Source organism: Mobula hypostoma, chromosome 9 (genome assembly GCF_963921235.1).
Source record: "Mobula hypostoma chromosome 9, sMobHyp1.1, whole genome shotgun sequence".
NCBI lineage: Eukaryota > Metazoa > Chordata > Chondrichthyes > Myliobatiformes > Myliobatidae > Mobula > Mobula hypostoma.
The window spans coordinates 68,060,802-68,074,837 of NC_086105.1; the positions used below are offsets into that span (position 1 = coordinate 68,060,802).

General features: G+C 42.2%; 1 protein-coding gene across 10 annotated transcripts in view; it reads right to left on the bottom strand.

Annotated features, from left to right (window-relative positions):
* The window catches only part of srgap1a (SLIT-ROBO Rho GTPase activating protein 1a), a 310,991-nt gene that overhangs the window by 89,801 nt on the left and 207,154 nt on the right, over positions 1-14,036 (bottom strand). For all 10 annotated transcript variants that reach the window (XM_063058474.1, XM_063058468.1, XM_063058467.1 and 7 more), the window contains exons 4-5: positions 13,514-13,576; positions 259-435 (exon numbers count right to left, since the gene is read on the bottom strand). In XM_063058474.1, the coding sequence (XP_062914544.1) occupies positions 259-435; positions 13,514-13,576 (240 nt within the window). The remainder of the gene's footprint in view (positions 1-258; positions 436-13,513; positions 13,577-14,036) is intronic.

The window sequence follows — 14,036 nt, forward strand, 5'->3', positions numbered from 1 at the left end:
TGACTAAACTTGCAGAGATTACCAATTACTCCAATGTATTAAAGGAAGGATTCTGAAGCATCATCCGGCAGCAATGAAGGGTACAGCACAAGGTGCTAAGCCTTAAGGTGTGACTACCATCATTAACAGCCGTGAGGGGCAGCATTGGACAATGGAAAATAGGACCTTTGGGACGTCTGTTGTGTTGGAAACATTGTCGTCAGCCCTCCGAAATCAACCAGAGGAAGGTGGGGCGGTGGGGGGGGGCAACTCCCCTACCTTCTCCTTCATCTTCTCCATCTTCTTCACCGAGCTGCGCCTCTGGTGCTTCTCCTCCAACCGCATGCTGAAGACAGGGTCCCTGCTGATCTGCCTCTCCTCCTGTTTCTCGGCCTCCTTCAGTTTGCTCTCGGCACTGATGCTCTCCGTGTGGTACATGTGGTATGTCTTCATGACCTGCAACCAAAGGATGGGGAGAAGGGGGAGATCAGCAAGCAAGTCAAAGTAAAACATCATTCCATAAGTTCTCATGAAACAGGAGTAAAATTAGGCCATTTGGCTCATCGAATCTGTCCCGCCATCAATCGTGCACAATATTTTTTTCTCAACCTGTTCTCCCACTCTCTCCATGAACCCTTTTATCAATTGTTTTACCAATCAACAACCTATCAGTCTCTGCCTTAAATTCACCCAATAACTTGGCCTTCACAGCCCTCTTGTGGCAACGAATTCCACAGGTTCACCACCCTCCAGCTGAAGAAATACATCAATTTGATATAATATAGAGTCTTTCTGGCCCAACGAGCCCATGCCACCCAATTACACCCATGTGAGCGATGTACCCGCTAAGCTGCAAGTCTTTGGAACGTGATAGGAAAACAAGGCACCTAAAGGAAATCCATTTAGTCACAATTTACCTCAAGTTTACTAAAGCACCTGGAGGAAACTCACATGCAAACTCCATACAGACAGCAGCAGAACTGAATCTGAGTTGCTGTGGTTACAAAAGCATTATGCTAACCAGTAAGCAACTGTACCCTCCCTGTTCTAAATGGACATCCTTTCATTCTAAGGCTGTGCCCTCACATCTGAAACTCTCCTAATAATGGAAACATCCTCTCCTCATCTGCTTTATCCAGGCCTTTCAGTATTCGGTAGGTTTCAATGAGATTCTCCCCTCATCCTTCTGTGGTCCATTTAAAGTACAGGCCCAGAGACGTCAAATGCTTCTTATACATTAACCATTTTCCATGGGGAATGGAAAAATTGCAGAACTATACAATTCATAATGGGTTTGCTGCTCAAGGAGAGGTTAAGTGGTCTAGGCACAGAAACGGGAACAGATACAGGCTCTTCGGCCCAACTTGTCCTTGCTGACCAAGACACCTATTTGAGCTAGTTCCATTTACCCAGTCACTCAAAGGACCAGATATCCCACGCAACAAGTTACTTTCCTTGACTTTCTGATTCAGTTATAAAACTCGACTAGAACAATGTTTGGTCAGCAGACATTAAACAATCTCTGACGCTTCAGTCAGTCTCTGCATCTGTCTCACTGAAATGGGATTGAGTCATTGGCTGCAGACTGAGTTTGCTCTCTGCGGTGGATTGTCTTGTTGTAAACAGGGATACCATTCTAGCTGAAGATCTGAGACACGATCAGTGACTTAAGGGCCAGCCCTTGCACCCAGGCCAGAAGGCCATTGGTTCAATCCCATCCAGAGACTCAAGCAAGAAAACAGAGGTTGTGACTCCTAGTGTAGTGCTGGGGGAGGGTTTGTCAAGGCATTGTTGAGGGTGCTGTGTTTCAGATCCAAACTACTTACTCATAGTACGAAGAAGGAAACACAGGAGCAATCCTCAGTGTCAATACATAGCTCTGAAGATAACTATTTTCAACTTCAAAGTAAATTTATCTCAAAATACATGATTGTTACCATATATGATCTTGAGATTCATTTTCTTGCAGGCATTTGCAGGGAATAGAGAAATACAAAAAAATTTTACTAGGAAGAGATACATAAACAAAGATGAACAGCAACCTTTCAGTCAACGTCAGCTAGAGCAAGGAGTTGATTATTAACTTCAGGAGGAGGAAACTGGAGGTCCATGAGACAGTTCTCATCAGAAGATCAGAGGTGGGGAGGGTCAGCAGCTTTAAATTCCTCAGCATTATCATTTCAGAGAATCTGTCCTTGGCCTAGCACTTGCAGGAACTGGCATTACGAAGAAAGCACAGCAGCATCTCTACTGTCTTTGAAGTTTGCAAAGATTCAGCGTATCATCTAAAACCTTGACAAACTTCTATAGATATGCAGTGGAAGTACACTGACTGGTTGCATCATGGCCTGGTATGGAAACACCAATATGCTTGAATGGAAAAGCCTACAGCACGTAATGGATACAGCCCAGTTCATCATGGGTAAAGCCCTTCCCACCACTGAGCACATCTACAAAGAGCAATGTTGCAGGAAATCAGCATCCATCTTCAAGGACTCCCACCATCCCCGCCACGCTTTCTTCTCAATGGTGCCATCAGGAAGGAAGTACAGGAGCCTTCGGTCTCAACCACCAGGTTCAGGAACAGTTTTTACCCCTCAATCATCAGGCTCTTGAACCATAAGGGATAACTTCACTCACCCCAACACTGAACTGTTCCCACAACCTATGGACTCACTTTCAAGGACACTTCATCTCATGTTCTTGCTATTTATTGTACTTTTGTTTATTATTATTATTTTGTATCTTTTATTTGCACAGTTTATTGTCTTTTGCACACTGGTTGTTCGCCATCTTGCGTGTGGTTTTTCACTGATTCTGTGGTGTTTCATTCTATTTATTGTGAATGTTCACAAGAAAGTGGATCTCAGGGTTGTATATGGTGACAGATATGTACTTTGATAATAAATTTACTTTGATCTTTGAGTATTTTGAACTTTGAATGTGCAAAAAAAGATAAAATATGGAAATAAAAGTAATGCTGAGAAGATGAAGGGTAATGTCCTTGAAAGTGAGTCTACAGATTGTAGAACTGGTTCAGAGTTGACGCGAGTGAAGTTATCCATTCCAGTTCAGGAGCCTGATGGATTAGGGTCATAATTGTTCCTGGATGTGGTGGTGTGGGACCTTATGCTCCTGTACGTCCTCCCCGATGGCAGCAGGAAGAAGATGGCTGACGAGAACCATTGATGATGGATGCTGCTTTCTTGTGGTAGTGCTCCTTATAGATGTGCTCAATGTTGGGGAGAGCTTTGCCTATGATGGACTGATCAGTGCCACCCACTTTCTGCAGTTTTTTTTCATTCCTGAGCATTGGTGTTTTCATACCAGGCTGTACTACTAGGATCTTTGGGGCTTTTATTCAAGAATAATCAAAGTTTGGGCCAGTGACATCTCGGCAGGTTCAGTGAGATCAGTGAATGGGGGCCTGAAGGAGGGACTGCAGGTAATACAACTACTTGGACCTCCAGACTCATCAAACACAGTGGTCGCCAGAATGACTGAGGTGAGGTGTCTGAGGGACAATGTGGTCAAGGTGCCTCAGCAGCTCCCGGAGTGATTAGGTGCTCAGGTCATGAGACGTGCAAGTGAGACTCACACCAGGAAACGTTCTGTCAAATTTCCTGAATCACACAAATTAAGCTGGAGATGGTCATCATCGCATTTCACTCTAGGAAAGGTTCTTTTCCAACTGTTTCGTCATGCAATAACTCAAGTCAAAGTCAATGTAAATTTTATCAAAGTACGAATACTACCTTGAGATTCATTCTCTTGCAGGCATTTACAGGAAAATAAATACAATAAAGTTTATGAAAAACTATATATAACAAAGACATACAAACAACCAATGTGCAAAAGAAGAAAAATTATGCAAATAAAAAAAATTGAGAACTTGAGTTGTAGAGCCTGTGAATATGAGTCAGTAAGGTTGTGCAATCAGTTCAATACTGACTAGAGTCTGCAAGTGGGTAAATCAAGGATTTAGTTGAACTGGGAGGTATCAAGGCACAGGTCTCGGAGTTTAGTAATGAGTTGAAAGTGACTCCATAGACTGTGGGAACAGTTCAGTGGAGTACGGTTATCCCTTGAGTTCAGCAGCCTGATGGTTGAGGGGTAATAACTGCTCCTGAACCTCGTGGTGTGGTCCTGAGGTACCTGTACCTCCTTCCTGATGGCAACAGCAAAAAGAGAGCATGGCCTGGATGGTGATGGTCCTTGATAATGGATGTTGCTTTTCTGTGACAGCGCAGGATATTCCCAGGAACCGGTGAGGATGCTGAACTTCTAACACCAAATCCTTTGAACATGTTACTATCAGAGCTAAAATAACACCAACAGAAATTCAAAACAACTCCATTTTTACAAATTAATTTTCAATATCCATATATATAACTCAAACAGTTGTAAGGAATGTAATATGTTTGCAGTTGAATGGGTAATACTGAATACTACAGCCTCAATGAAAATTAATTATCATGTACAAAATATATTTTTGGGAAATTTACGTCAGAATAATTTTTGAGTATGCGTGCTGCAGTAACATGTACAGTTCTATCTTAAAACATGACTCAGTGATAAAAAGTTATTTTAATAAGGTTTCATTGCAATGGTCACTAATTGAGCTAAGATTCTTTTTATAGTGCAGGGTGTACTGAGTTCATTAATGGAATCCGCATTTGAATTGGTTTAAAGTTGACCCAAGAGAAGTTTCCTCCCCTTTGCCCCTGGAAAAAATTTCTTATCTTTCACTGGGTTTGATAGGGCTCAGTTGGATAAGGTGCAAAGCTCTCTAATGGCTCAACTGGACAATCAGAATTTTAGGGCAATGTTGGCAATAAGACTCCACTGACAGGCAACCATGATCAGTCCAAACCAAGCACGAACGTAATGCTAATGCTTTATTAGGCATTACTCAGTCCACATTTAGAATATTGGAAGCTGCTTTGGGCCCTATATCTAAGAAAGAATACTTTGGTATGGGAGAGGGTCCAGGGAAGGTTTACAAGAATGATCCTGGGAATAAAAGGGTTAACGTATGTGGAGCATTTGTGGCTCTGGGGCTGGACTTGCTGGACTTGAGAAGAAAGGGGGGGACCTCATTGAAACCTACCGAATATTGAAAGGCCTAGAGTGAACATGGAGAGGATATTTCCAGTAGTGGGAGAGTCTATGACCAGAGAGCACAACCTCAGAATAGAACGGAGACAAGGAAGAAGTTCTTTAGCCAGATGGTGGTGAATATGTGGAATTCATTGCCACTGGCAGCTGTAGATGCCAAGTCATGGCTATAATTAAAGCACAGGTTGATAGGTTCTTGGTTATTCATGACGTCAAAGATTACCGGGAAAAGGCAGATGAATGGAGCAGAGAAGTTACAGAAATTCCTCCTTATTTCTGTCAGAGATAAGGAGATGTCAGAGATATTCCCACTGTCCTACCCACCTCTTTTCCATCTTCTTTGTCACTGAAAAGTTACACGTTTTCACACTTTCCCAGTTCGGATGACGGGATTTAGACCCGAAACTTCAACACTCTCCCTCTCCCCACAGGTACTGCCTGACCTGCTGTGTATTTCTCACATCTTCTGTTTTATGCCTGATTTGTTCACCAAACCTAAACTGAGAGTTGGCATGGATCAGCCAAGTACCATGAATGGTTACTTTACATGAAATATGCTTAATAAATGTAAATGGTTGTATTCTAGAAGAAGCAGGGGAGCTGGGAGGATACACAAGGCTTATAATGACAGAGCAAAGAGCTCGTCAAATCTACATATATGGTTAGGAAAGAGAAATGATAAAGCAATATTACTGTAACAGTAAAACAGAAAGAGTGTGTAACAAGTAAAAAAGATTGAAGGTTAGTTTTATTTCTCACATGTGCATCGAAACATCAACACGTACAGTGAAATATGCCATTTGCGTCAACGGCCAATGCAGACTGCAAGCATTGCCATGCTTCTGGTGCCAACACAGCACGCCCACAACTTTGATGCCCTGACCGATCGGAAATGATCAACTTCCACCTTAAATATACGCAGACTTGGCCTCCACCGTAGTCTGTGATAGTGCATTCCACACATTCACTACTCTCTGGCTAAAAAAATTCCTCCTTATCTCTGTTCTAAAGGGTCACCCCTCAATTTTGAGGCTGTGCCCTCTAGTTCTGGATACCACCACCAGAGGAAACATCCTCTCCACATCCATGCTATCCAGTCCCTTCAACATTCAGTAGGTTTCAATGAGATCCCATGCATTCTTCTAAATTCAAGTGAGTACAGGCCCAAAGCTGCCAAGTATTCCTCATATGTTAACCCTTTCATTTCCAGAATCATCCTTGTGAACCTCCTCTGGACTCTCTCCAATGACAACACATCCTTTCTGAGATATGGGGCCCGAAACTGTTGACAATATTCCATGTGCAGCCTGACTAGTGTCTTATAAAGCATTATCTCCTTGCTTTTATATTCTATTCCCCTTGAAATAAATGCCAACATTGTATCTGCCTTCTTTACCACAGACTCAATCTGTAAATTAACCTTCTGTGAGTCTTGCACAAAGGCTCCTAAGTCCCTCTGCACCTCTGATGTTTGAACCTTCTTCCCATTTAGATAATAGTCCACACAATTGTTTCTTTTACCAGAATGGATTATCATACATTTCCCAACACTATATTCCATCTGCCACTTTTTTTCCCATTCTTCCAATTTGTCTAAGTCCTGCTGTAATCGCATTGCTTCCTCAAAACTACCTACCCTTCCACCTATCTTTGTATCATCCACAAACTTTACCACAAAGCCATCAATTCCGTTATCTAAATCATTGACAAACAATGTGAAAAGTAGTAGTCCCAATACTGACCCCTGAGGAACATCACTAGTCACTGGCAACCAAACAGAAAAGGTCCCTTTTATTCCCACTCGCTGCTTCCTGCCTGTCAGGCATACTGCTATCCACGCCAGTATCTTTCCTGTAACGCCATAAGATTTATCTTGTTAAGCAGCCTCATGTGTGGCACCATATCAAACAGCTTCTGAAAATGCAAGTAAATGACATCCACTGCCTCTCCTTTGTCCACCCTGGTTGTTACTTCCTCAAAGAACTCTAACAGATTTGTCAGGCAAGATTTCCCTTGACAGAAACCATGCTGACTTTGATTTATTTTATCATTAGTCTCCAAGTACCTTGAAACCTCATCCTTAATATCAGACTCCAGCATTCTACCAACCGCTGAGCTTAGGCTAACTGGCCTATAATTTCCTTTCTTTTGCTTTCCTCTCTTCTTAAAAAGTGGAGTTACATTTACAATCTTTCAGTCCTCCAGAACCATGCCAGGACTAAGTGATTCTTGAACAATCATAACCAATGCATCTGCCATCTCCTCAGCAACTTCTCTCAGGATTCTGGGATGTTATCGAACTGGTCCAGGTGACTTATCTGTCTTAAGACCTTTCAGTTTGCCTGGCACTTTTTCCTTTGCAATGCAATGGCACTCACTCCTGCTCCCTGATACTCATAGACCTCTGGCACACTGCTAGTGTCTTCCACAGTGCAGATTGCTGCAAAATACTCGTCAAGCTCATCTCCCATTTCTTTGTCTCCTCACCAGCATCATTTTCCAGTGGTCCAATATCAACTCTCACCTCCCTTCTACTCGTTATATAACTGAAAAAACTTCTGGTATCCTGTTTTATACTCTTGCCTAGTCTGCCCTCGTATTTCACCTTTTCCCTTCTTATAGGTTCTTTAGTTGCCTTTTGTTGGACTTTAAAAGCTTCCCAATCATCCAACTTTCCACTCACTTTTGCTACCTAATATGCCCTTTCCTTGGCTTTTATGCAATTCCCTTGTCAGCCACAATTGTCTACCCCTGCCATTTGAGAATTTCTTCCTCTGTGGGAGATATCTATCCTGTGCCTTGTGAACTACTCCCAGAAACTTCAGCCATCTCTGCTCTGCTATCATCCCCGTAAGTATTCCCCTCCAGTCCACCTAGGCTCTGTAATTTGCTTTATTCCATTGCAATACTGATACATGTGACTTATGCTTTTCCCTCTCAAATTACAGTATGAATTCAATCATAATATGATCACTGCTTCCTAAGGGTTCCTTTACATTAAACTCTTATTTACATTAAATAAGATCTAGGTTATTACACAACACCTAATCTAAGATAGCTTTTCCCTGAGTAAAAAGCCATCTTGTAGACATTCAACAAATTCCCTCTCTTGCCATCTGACACTAACCTGATTTTCCCAATCCCCTTTCATAGGGAAGTCCTTCATTACAATTGTGTCATTACCCTTATTACATGCCTTTTCCAGCTCCCTTTGCAATCTTAACACCGGATCTTGTCTACTATTTGGAGGCCTATACATGATTCGCATAATGTTTTTTTCACCCTTGCAGTTTCTTAACTCCATCCACAGATTCAACATTCTCTGACGCCATGTCACCTCTTTCTAAAGATGTAATTCCATCTCTTACCAACAGACCCACACCACTGCCTATGCCTTCCTGCCTGTCCTTTCAATACAAAGTATATCCTTTCATATTAAGCTCCCAACAAAGGCCTTCTTTCAGCCACAACTCAGTGATGCCCACAACTTCATATCAACCAATCTCTAATTGCAACACGAGTTTGTTCACCTTATTCCAAATGCTACATGCATTTAAATACAGCAATTTCAGTCTTGCATTCTTCATCTTTTTGAATTTTGCCTCTGTGGTACAATTTAACTCTTTGCTCTGTCTGCATGTGTACCCAGTCATTGGCTTGTCCTTCCTTACATTCATGTTACATCCATTATCTACTTGTAAACCTGCTGGCTCATCCTCAGCTCTATCATACTGGTTCCCATCCCCCTGCTACATTAGTTCAAACCACTCCCAACAGCTCTAGTAATCCTGTTCGCAAGAATATTTGTCCCCCTCAGATTCAAGTGCAACCCGTCCCTTTTGTACAGGTCCCACCTGCCCCAGACGATGTCCCAATTATCCAGAAATCTGAATCCCTGCCCCCTGCTCCAATTCTTCAGCCACGCATTTACCTACCACCTCATTCTGTTCCTATCCTCACTGTCGCATGGCACAGGCAGCAATCCCGAGATTACTAACCTTACTACCTTAACCTGTATGTCTTTGGAATTTGGAACATGGGAGGAAAGCGGAGCACACAGAGGAAGGCCACACAGTCACAGTCACTGGAGAATGTACAAACTCCTTACTGACAGCAGCAGGAAATGAATTCCGATTGATTTTACAGGTGATGCTGTAAAGCATCACACTAACTGCTTTGAGTCGATGGTAAATGTTACAGCAATACGCACTCTACAATAACAGTGTATTGTTTGAAATCGGATGAAATTGCCACTATAATTACAACCCTGGAAAGTTCCCAATTGCTTTATAACAATGCATGACTCCTAAAGGTGTTATGTCTCCCTGTATCTCAGTTACAATTACTTAACAAAATAAACAGATTATTAAGTGAATGAGGACTTACAGTTCATGGGATCTTGCTGTGCACAAACAGTGCTGCAGTTTCTACGAGATGCGAAGTGTTTTGAGTTGCCCCGGGGTTGTAATAATGAGGAATTCTAAACACCGTCCAAGATTTCCCTTACATTAGTTTAAACATAGACCCATATAACCTTCAACTAGGTTTTCAGATAAAAATTCTGGCCAAAACATCTCTGGAAATCACTAATCCATCTTAGATCTGTTTCTTTGCCCTTTGATCTTCAGTGTTTTAAGAGGAACTGCTGATTTTGGCCCAAGTGCATTATTGATCGGGATAATTGATGTGATTGATCAAAGACTGCAATGAACCAGCGTCAAATGATCACTTCCAGCACCAGACCAGAGGCTGCATATTTACCAGAGGTGACTCAATGCCCATCTCCAAATTCACGCTGACCATCAAAAGGCACAGATCAGGAATGTGATGGAATACTGACAATGGGAAAACCTCTCAACAGCAAGAAAAAAGCAAACCATTCAGCACTTGAAGTTTCCACACTGTCAGCGACAAGATCACTACAGAGCATCTCCAAACCCATGGCTCTCCCACTTTGAAGTGTTACATGCAGCATCTAGATGGGAATATGATCTCCAAGCTCAACCTAAGGCACACTCTCTCTGTGATTCAATGTTGGAAAACAATAAAACATGAAATCTTCCAGGGCGGTTGGGGGGGGGGGGGGGAATACTTTTTTAGGCACTGTATATCAGAATGAAATGCAGTCATGTATTTCTTCATTCTCCTGTAAATTCCTGCAAGTAAATGAATCTCAAAGTAGTACATGGTTACATACACTCAGTGATCACTTCATTAGATACACCTCGTCACTAATGCAAATATCTAATCAGCCAATCATGTGGCAGCAATTCAGTGCATAGAAGTATGCTGACATGGTGAAGAGGTTCGGCTGTTGTTCAGACCAAACATCAGGATGGAGAAAAACGTGATTAAGTGACTTTCACCGTGGAATAATCATTGCTGCCAGATGGGGCGGTTTGAGCATCTTAGAAACTGCTGTCTCCTAGGACTACCACGCACAACAGTCTCTATAGTTTGCCGGGGGGGGGGGCGAATAACAAAAAAACATCCAGTTCTGTGGGCGAAATGCCTTGTTACAGAGAGAAGTCAGAGGAGATTGGCAAGACTGGTTCAGGCTGACAGGACGGCAACAGTAACTCAAATCACCACGCGTTACAACAGAGGGATGCAGAAGAGCGTCTCTGAATGCACAACATGTCAAACCTTGAAGTGGTTGGGCTACAGCAGCAGAAGACCACGAACATACACTCAGTGGCTGCTTTATTAGGTACAGCAGGGAACTAATAAAGCAGCCACTGAGTGTATACGTAGGTTGATAACACATTTGACTTTGATTTCATCTTAGAGCACAGCAGAACTGTCTTTGCATTATTGGACTTGCAACCCAGAGTCTGGCCCAGTGATCAAGTTAAATCCCCCTCACAGCAATTGGGGAATTCAAACAATTACATAATGTGGAAAGAAAATCTGAAATGCTGATTTTGAAACTAAAGAAGCTTTGGCTTACTAATGTTCTTTAACGCTGCCATGGACTGCCCCAAGCCTGGCTGCAAGAGGAGGAAGGTTGGGCACAGGAATAGCAACCCCATCCCATAAAATCCCAGAGCTACACAAATGCCAACAGAAGTTCTGAGGACCTCATCCCTGGAAGAGGAAGGATACACCAAGAAGATGGGCTGCACTAGAGACAATGTGAAAGACTGGCCCAAGCAGAGACTGCCAGCAGCCTAATCCCCAGCAGGACCATGGGTTTAAGTAAATAAGTCACTACTGTCCTTTAGAAAAGGAAATCCGCTATCTTTAAATTATGTTCAACAGCAGACACACTGATGGACTGAATCATAACTGCTTCCTTAAAGGCCTGCAAAATCACTTCAAGAGCTGTTGTCAGTGCCAATCAAATCAACCACTTTCTCCTCTCTGGCATGAAAACAGAAAATGTTGGAAATGCCCAGCAGGTCAGGCAACATCTTTGGAGAGAGAAATAGTTGCATTTCAGGTCTGGGACTCTTGGTCCTTTCTTTGACCTGAAACCTTTACTCACTTTCCCTTTCCACAGATTCTGCCACACATGCTGAATGTTTCTGGTATTTTCTGTTTTTACATCAAACACCGGTGAGAATGCACACTCCAATGTTCAGGAAAGTGGAAGGAAGTCTGAAGCCATAAGAAAGAATCAATAAATATTTATGATCCATCATGGTCTTGTGGAAGTGCAACAGATAAATATTTTCATTGATAAGCCTAGCCCACTCCACACCCAAAAATCTCCTTTATCCACTCTGAAAGGTACTAATAATAGTAATAATGTTAAATTAGGTGAATGGAATAGGACTAATCTTTACCCAATGGGTTTTACAAAACAAGAAATTATTTTTATAAAGGTAGATTACAGCTAATAAATTTAACCAATTCAGTTCAAAATTCACATGCAAACTAGGTCAGTTAGAAAATACATTCCCCCATATTTTATACAATCGAATGAGAGGTAGAATAATATTTCAATAATAAGATGTTCATCAAACCTAGATTCTCTTCAGAACTGCCTGGTAAATGTAAGGCTAACGTTGAAATGTTGCAAATGTCAGCAAATCTCAGTCTTGTGACACAGGTAGATTAATGGTAAAATCAAAGATTGGGTAGTTGGAAAATGATTCACAGTGTGGAACATTAATTCAAAAGCACTTGCAAAAGGTGCAATCAACGTAATCAAGTCACTGATATACCATAAATCAATACAACCTCCTCGCAACAGTCACAAGACAAATTATGATTTATAATATCTTGCATCTCCCAGAAACTCCAAGAAACGTGAAGATGGGTTAAGGAGGTAGACCCCCCCCCCAATGGCATTAATATCAATTTCTCTAACTGCCAATATTTCCTCCCCCACAACTCCCCCTTCTCTCTCTTTCCTTTTATCCCTTCCTCTGTCCTCAGCTGCCCATTACCTCCCTCTCTCCCACAGTTCACTGTCCTATTAGGTTCCTTCTTCTTCACCCTTTATTTCTTCCACCTACTCCCTTCCAGATTCTTACTTCATCCGCCCTCCTCCACCCACCCACCCAGCCTCCTCCTCACCTGTCAGCTTGTACCCCTAACTCACCCCAACACCTTTTTCTAGATTCGGTCCTCTTCCTTTTCAATCCTTTTCAACGTTTCAGCTCAAAATAGGTGCTGCCTGACTTGCTGAATTCCTCCAGCATTTGGTGTGTTACTAACATGGTTTGTAGCCAAACATTTAACCAATGCTATCTAAAACAGGTCTGAACAAGTCCCATTGACCACTACCCTCTGTCTTCTATGGAGAGGCCAATTCTAAATCAAAATGGTGTGGATCCCATTTCTGGATGAAAATCCCATAAGGGGAGTTATCAAATGCCTTTACTAAAGTCCATAGACAAGATTTGCAGATCCATCTTCATCACCTCCTCAAAAAAACTCAAATTAAGTTAGTAAGACACGACTTGCTCCACATAAAGCAATATCCCTAATTTGCTCCACATAAAGCAATGTCCCTAATTTGGCCATGGTTTTCCAGATGCCCATAAATCCTACTCTAAGAATCTTCTCCAGTAACATCCCTACCTCTGTCATGAGACTCAATGCAATTGACCTATATCCCCACTGATTCTATTACACTATCCACAGCACTGCCAATCTTTGATTCATCTACAAACTTACTAACTCACTCATTTACGTTTTCACCCAGGTCATTTATATATGTCACAAGCAGCAGAGGACATAGTATGGAACACCACGAGTTACCAAACTCCAGCCAGAATATGTCCCATTGACTGATACCATCACTAACTATCTCATGCATTCGGATGAGCCTCTCATGAGGGAGACTGCCAAAAGCCTTAAATCCATGTAGACAACACCCACAGCTCCACCTTCATGAATCAAACTCCAGTTAAAGTCCACCAAAGCCCACTACAACTAGCTAGATGTGCAGTTGGAATCATCTTACCGTGTACAGCTCGTTGAGAACCTTCATTAAATCCTCGTGCAGCTGGAACCCGATCTCCTTGCTCTGTAGAAGACAAAACAGACCTTTCATTCAGAATGCAGAACAGGCTAAGTAAAGGAAATCTGAACATCTTCACCAGCTCCACGTCAGGACTAACTACTAACTAGAAAGGGCCTCTTCAACACAACTATGTTTAGACGACTCATAGCTCACACTAGCTTTGCCACCAATGAGGTTCAAGCTCTCAGAGCTTCTAACTCTTAGGCAATGATTTTCTATGTGAATATAAAAACAATGGAGTGTTATGTCCTATGCAGAAGTGAAGGGTTAGATTAATCAGAGAGTATGTTCTCCCCGTGATGCATGAGTTTCCTCAGGTGCTCCGGTTTCCTTCCTCGTTCCGAAGACGTACAGGTTAGTAGGCTAATTGGTCACATGAGTGTAACTGGGCACCATGGCCGTGTTGGGTCATCCAGGCCTGTTACGGCACTGTATTTCTAAATTTTAAAAAAATCAAATGGTA